Genomic DNA, 6,482 nt, shown 5'->3' on the forward strand with positions numbered 1-6,482 from the left:
TGTGTGTGTGTATATAATTTATTTATTTATTATTAATAAAATGGTTCGGTTCGGTTCTGCCTGGTTCTTGTTCATTCAAAACCGGAATCGGAATCGATTTGAACGGTCTGGTTCGATGTTTTACTCAAAGTTGACTTTTCCTGTCAACATGGTTCTTTTCGGTTTTTTTTCATATGGTTCGATGTGATTTTGCGGTTTGACGATTTTTATGCCCACCCCTAACCATCTCCAATAAGGCTCGAAAGTCAATGTATCCTTCCCTTAATAATAATATTTATAAAAAATTCAAAAAATAATAATAATAAAAAAAGGCTTTGAGGCTTACCATTTAACAACCATCCCCACTACGGCTCGAAAGTTAAATCCATTTTTAACGGTTGATATGGCAAATCGATATATTCTAAAACTCCTGCTAGAGTCAAATGAACCCAAAATTAAAGTGTGAAATATGCAAACTTTATAGCAACATGCTAAATATTGAAATGCAGGATCAAATGAATTAAATAAAACATAAAGAGGTTTCTACATGGGAGCGCCGATTTTGGCAGCCAACTAGAAGTAGGTCAAACCAGCTAGACTTGGCATATCAGTAGGAAAAGAGAAAAACTTCATTTCTTGCCTTCAAAATTGTTCACGGTGGATCGGTTGGAGATGGTCTAATAATGCGGTGACTTGATTTTATAAGTTAGCACTCGAGTTGGGTTATGAACTAGAGATGGATGCCCTCAATCCTTTTTCACTTTGCTCAAATATACCCATTGAAGCTTATCCCTAAAATTTCAACTATCATTCAAAGTCTTAATGTCTTATTGAGAGCATATGAGTTTCTCCCTTGTTTATAAACAATGAACCTTTTGGATTCAAACAAAGTCTTATTGTCTTATATGACAAGATAAAGAGTTTCTCCCTTTCCTTATAAAGTGGCAACGTCTAGAACTCCAGACATTCTTATTTTTTAGACAGTACCAACCTACAAACTCTCCAATCCCTCAAGTCAATACCTCTTAGCCCAATATATGTAATTAAGAAAATTGACGGTATTAAGAATGCCAAGAAGTGTGTAGAACAAATCCAAACGCATATGATTCAAATCGTCTCCTCCAAGCCACTGTGTACCAAATTTTCCACTCACTGAATTTGCAATGGACACCAGAACTGAGCTTAAAAAGTACCCAAGAGATATTGAGCACCATGACAATGCAGCGCACATGCTCCTCATGGTACTTGGCGCCTCTGAGTAAAAGAACTCAAGCATTCCTCCAAGCGTAAGCACGTCGCAAACTCCTAACAAGAAGAATTGCCACCCTAGCCAAAACACCGACAATGTGACATCATTGTGAGCCGCCTCACGCCTCTTAGCTTCGACTAGGGCAGCTACAGCCATTGACCCCGACGCCAGTGCTATCCCCAGTCCGATCCTCCAAAGGGGTTGGAGCATGCGACTTTTGTGTTGGAACCGTTCGCACAAGGGAATCGAAGCAAGCATGATGAAGAGAGGGGGTACGTTTAAGGACTGAGTGGGGATTTCGAAGTTGTGTAGTTTTCTGTTCATTTTGCTCCCTTGTACCACTGAGAATGTCTCAACTTGGGCTAGGCAGCAATTCATCATGATTGTGCTTGCAAAGATGGGAAGAAGGCCAAGAAAAGTTCTGGTTTCCTCAACATGTGCTACACTAATTGTGTTACCAATTAATGCTTTGTCTAGAAACCTGAGAAATTATATAGGGTTTCTTAGATTAATAATAATTATGTACTAATAATCACTTAACTTAATTAGGCACAGAGAAGAAGTTACTTAAGCTTGTCATAGGATTGTCCATCCGCTCTGCTCCGATTGATTGGAGATACTGCATACTGGTTCCCCATTCTTTCGTTCGATGAGGCTTTCCAGTTTCGAGCTGCACAAGCAAGTACCTTTCACAATTCACGCACCCAAAAAAACAAAATTAAAATCCAGTGACAACAGTCTACTTGATAATTGATATTACCATGTCATCAATAGCATTTTGTCTAATTTCAGTTTTACCGTGATGATTCGTGTTAACGAGTTCCCTGCAGTGGGACGTTTGTGCCTATAAAATGGAGTCCCAGTGACGAAAATGACAAGCGAAAAACTCAAGGCCGTAACTGTTATCAGAAAGCTCCAATTCCAGCCAATATGATCTTCCACCCAAACCATAACAGTTGAGCTTATTAGGCCCCCTAGGCATATGGCAAAGTTAAACCAATTTAAGAAGGCAGAGATGAGCCTGGCATCGTTGTGATCAAGCTGATCAGCACCATGTGCAGGTAAGGCGACATTGAGTCCAGCTATACCAGCTGCAAATGCGTAGAGGCCAATGTATAGAATGGTTGCTTGAAACAGAGTAGGCTTCACATCCACAGCCGGTCGTAAATGTGTGAATTGAGCTTGGATAGCCAGCAAGATTACTCCCTATAATTGGTATCGAAAAGCTCATTCAATTTCGTATTACATACTTGGATGAAATCATGAAAACATGCCATGAAACATATATATAGTTGAAAGAAAAGCATACCACTAAGTTTATTGCACAGAATATGATGAAGGTTGTGAAGCTTGTGAAGAGCGAGTCACAAATAAAGCCTCCCACGATGGAGAGCAAAAAAGAGGTTCCCATGAAATTGGTCACCATGTTTGCTGACGTAGCAGGTGAGTAATGCATTGACAACCGGAAGTATGAAACGAAGTTGATGGCATTGGATAAGAAAACCATGTTGATCAGCACCCCAACAACTGCAAACAAAAAAAATATATGAAGAAATTTCCTCATCATATAGAACTACTTCTTACACTGTTACAAATCAATTTTTTGTGGAATCGACGGGCACCCCAGATTGTGGTGAAAGTTGAGGTTCCATCCTAAAAATCTTAGTCATTGAAGATAGAAGTCGTAATTAAGTTCTTAAAAGATCTTGGATTGGATGTGTTAAAGAACACGAGAATCCTACATCAGAAAATTGACAAAACTAAATATGACTTATATCGAGGAGCTAGGTTTCACTAGTAATTACATTGAGACTTTTTGTAACAAACTCTCACACCTGCCTTGCTGTGCAGGTGGTAATATGCAAGTTAAGAGACAATACTAGTGTGGTTAGTAATGAGTCATTGGCTATGCTATTCACTTGTTAGGCCCAACGACGTACGTGCTTAAATGATCTATATACTCAATGTCAATTAATTTTGAGTTTGATACTCACATTCTAACATATTGCTAATGTAGTTCATAAAAATTTAAACTTAAGTAAAGGGTTAGATAGGACTGAGATAAAGTACCACATGTAAGGGCAGCAGCTCTAATTCCTCCATGCTTTTTGGGATTTGCCTCCCTTCCTCTCCAGTCAACAAACTGATCATCACTTTCTTTCTGCTGGTAGAGAACATTCCCATCTCTTTCCGTACTGATCTCCAAGGCCTATGTTGCAAACAAAGAACAAAGTTGTAAGTGAAAACTAGAAATTATAGAGACAAAAACCAGAAACAGTTTATGGGCTTACTTACCATTAGGATTCACAGTTTGGTTTTGGTACAACTTGGAAGCAAAAAGTTACGAAAAAATGAAGCACAAATAAGAGAGATACATAAGAGCAAGATAGATGAAACTTAAGCTCCGTGTGCAGACAGCCTTTTCAGGCAAACAATAATTTGATGTGGCAAAAGGTTATGCAGAAATAGACACTTATGTCCAAAGACTCCAATCCCTCAATTCATGGTGTTTAAGGTTTTTGTGTATCAGTAATTCTATATAGACTCACAAAATTAACACATTTATTCTCTAATATGAATGAATCCCACATATACTAGTCTTGACACGTTTCCAAAGACTCCAATCCCTCAATTCATGGTGTTTAAGGTGTTTCTATATCAGTAATTCTATATAGACTCATAAAATTAACGCATTTATTCTCTAATATGAATGAATCCCACATATACTAGTATAGACACAAACGTGTCATTTTTATGTCTAAATAATAATATTATTTGAAGTAGATTAATTATTTGTATATCAGAAAACTTATTAATTTTTTAGGCTTATTTTTAGCTACGTCCCATGAAACTCTATTTTAATCTTACTTTACCCCTAGTAATTCAAAAGTCACAACTTTATTCCCTAAAGAAGAAAAGTTAATCTTCTAGAGGATTAGATGGGAGTATTTTATTTATGTCTAATCCTCTTCTAATTCCCTCAAAATGCAAAATCATTTTCATCTACCATCAATATGTCTTGAATTTAGAGAATTATCGTTTTCAATCCAATCCTTTCTACCATATGAGTCCTACATGTTTTTAGTTTCCCTTGAATGAGAAAAAACAACATAAAATAAAGCATAAAAAAATGCATCATAAAAGATTTTAATTTTAGTTAGAATCCAACCACCTACCACCACATCACGTGATTTAAAAAATATAATTTTAAAAAATAATTTTCCTACTCCAAACTAAAAATTAAATATTTGTCAAAAGACTCTAAAATAGTCATCATATGTGCCCTATAAATTAAGGGCCCTAAACCTCAAATATATACGTGCTTTGGATTGGACTTTGATTGAAGGCAATTGAGGACCAATTCCATCACTAACAAATTGAGTGGGCCTAAGCTTCTCTCACAGCCTAAAAACAACAATAATCTTACGGTGCGTACCTGATGCAGCGGATTACAACTTTTCCATATATATTCCCTCACTTAAAACCCTAGTTCTATCCGTGCCTCTCCCAGGACTCCAAAGCACCATACTACTCTTCGTCTCAGTCAGGTTCGAAACCCTAATCTTTGATCTTCCTCCGTTTCCAAAAATCCAAGATTTTCTAACCTAGTATCTGCAACAATGGTTAGATGCGTTTTTTCCCCAAATTTAATTTTACTGAACGCGTGATTTTGCTGTTGTTTTTTGAGTGACAGGAAATATGGCCGTCCCTTTGCTGAAGAAGCAGATTGTGAAGAAGCGCAAGACGCACTTCAAGAGGCCCCAGAGTGACAGGAAGCACTGCGTCAAGGTATGAATCTTTGGCTCATTTCATTTCTATTCATATTTATTTAATTTTTTGAATCATTACATTTATGTGGGGATTTCAGCTGTAATGTATTAGAAATTTTCTGTTTTGGATATGAATTTTTAATGGGTTATTTGAGTGGGATTAATAAATTCATAACCTATTAAGTTATGGGTAAATTGGGGTTAATTCACTTAATTGTGATATCTGCTAGTTAATGGTGTGAAGTACTAGTTACTACAGTTGTATTTGTTTGTAGTGATTTGGGTCGAATAAAGTTAACATTTAAACTTAAATCTTGAATGGGAGGTGTCAAACTGTTTTTACAGTGCCCGTTCTGTATCGCTTTAATGATGTTGGGCATAGCAGTAGTCAAGTGCTCTTCACAACCTTGAATCATGGCGCGTGTTCATTGCAGTTGCCTGAAGTTGGAATGATTCGTAGTTTTGTTTGCAGTTTGAGATTTGTATATCTCAATGGCTGAAAATTGAATTAGAATGTGACAAAGATCAAAAATAACTTGCAGAGAGGCAATGAATTCATTGTGCATCTTTTCCTGATCAGCAATGAAATTGTTGCTGTCCTCTGTTTAGGGTAGATAGTATGGCCTGTTAAGCATCCATGTTTCTACCCCTGTCTCCGTGTGTCTGTATGGTTGATGCATGTAGGGTGATCATGTGGTTCAATGTCTTATTTCTGAGACATTGCTATTCCTTCATTTGTGACCTGATTAAGTAACTCGGGGATGCATATTTCTCTGTGCATCTCCACTTCCTGGAGCCTTAGCATTAAGTTGTTTTGTTTTAATGTGTGTACTTTGCTTATGGCAGGAAAGCTGGAGAAGGCCCAAGGGTATTGATTCACGTGTCAGGCGAAAGTTCAAGGGATGTGCATTGATGCCCAACATTGGCTATGGGTCAGACAAGAAGACTCGTCACTATCTGCCTAACAAGTTCAAGAAATTTGTCGTGCACAATGTCAAAGAGGTTGAACTTCTAATGATGCACAACAGGTATGAAACAGCCCCTTTAAATTACTGATCACAACCTCCACCTATCTCGTTTGAATTAGAATTTGCTAACCGTTTGTTTCTCTAATATAACTGCAGGACTTACTGTGCTGAGATTGCACACAACATTTCCACCAGGAAGAGGAAGGAGATCGTCGAGCGTGCAGCCCAGTTGGATGTTGTTGTTACCAACAAACTTGCCAGGTTGCGTAGCCAGGAGGACGAGTAAACCTTGCAACTGTTATGGTTTATTTTGCCATGGGTGTTTCCTATATGCTACTTTTCAGAATTTTGGGAGAAATCTTATTCAGGATGCTACTTTTGTTTTCAATTTGGTACTGTTGAATTTTATTCGGAATTTTACTAATCTAGCCCTGTTAGACGACATGAAGTTCTACCAGTTTGTTTGATCTTGCCATGTTACTGCCGGTTCCTTGAGTAAATTTTCAGTTTTTATTA

General features: G+C 37.5%; 2 protein-coding genes across 2 annotated transcripts; one reads left to right on the forward strand and one right to left on the reverse strand.

Moving 5' to 3' along the window:
• Positions 1–833: 833 nt before the first annotated feature.
• Positions 834–4,595, reverse strand: LOC137728336 (protein NRT1/ PTR FAMILY 4.2-like). The gene is made up of 6 exons (XM_068467149.1): positions 4,548–4,595; positions 3,299–3,437; positions 2,538–2,755; positions 2,027–2,434; positions 1,796–1,914; positions 834–1,709 (listed from the first exon to the last, which is right to left on the reverse strand). The coding sequence occupies exons 1-6, from the start codon at positions 4,593–4,595 to the stop codon at positions 995–997; spliced, it is 1,647 nt and encodes a 548-aa protein (XP_068323250.1). The 3' UTR covers positions 834–994.
• A 133-nt stretch (positions 4,596–4,728) lies between these two features.
• On the forward strand, positions 4,729–6,482 carry LOC137730311 (large ribosomal subunit protein eL32z). Its single transcript, XM_068469381.1, has 4 exons — positions 4,729–4,776; positions 4,923–5,017; positions 5,845–6,026; positions 6,123–6,482. Exons 2-4 carry the CDS (start codon positions 4,928–4,930, stop codon positions 6,250–6,252), a joined length of 402 nt encoding a protein of 133 aa, XP_068325482.1. The 5' UTR covers positions 4,729–4,776; positions 4,923–4,927; the 3' UTR covers positions 6,253–6,482.

Source organism: Pyrus communis, chromosome 3 (genome assembly GCF_963583255.1).
Source record: "Pyrus communis chromosome 3, drPyrComm1.1, whole genome shotgun sequence".
NCBI lineage: Eukaryota > Viridiplantae > Streptophyta > Magnoliopsida > Rosales > Rosaceae > Pyrus > Pyrus communis.

What these genes read in the sequence shown, in the direction of transcription:
- LOC137730311 (XM_068469381.1), top strand. Translation starts at nt 4,928, where the DNA reads ATGGCCGTCCCTTTGCTGAAGAAGCAGATTGTGAAGAAGCGCAAGACG. An exon ending in ACAGGAAGCACTGCGTCAAG is followed by an intron (nt 5,018 to 5,844) that starts GTATGAATCTTT and finishes TGCTTATGGCAG; the next exon opens with GAAAGCTGGAGAAGGCCCAA. An exon ending in CTTCTAATGATGCACAACAG is followed by an intron (nt 6,027 to 6,122) that starts GTATGAAACAGC and finishes ATATAACTGCAG; the next exon opens with GACTTACTGTGCTGAGATTG.
- LOC137728336 (XM_068467149.1), bottom strand. Translation starts at nt 4,595, where the DNA reads ATGGAATTGGTCCTCAATTGCCTTCAATCAAAGTCCAATCCAAAGCAC. An exon ending in TCTGTGCAATAAACTTAGTG is followed by an intron (nt 2,435 to 2,537) that starts GTATGCTTTTCT and finishes TACCAATTATAG; the next exon opens with GGAGTAATCTTGCTGGCTAT. An exon ending in CGTTAACACGAATCATCACG is followed by an intron (nt 1,915 to 2,026) that starts GTAAAACTGAAA and finishes GAATTGTGAAAG; the next exon opens with GTACTTGCTTGTGCAGCTCG.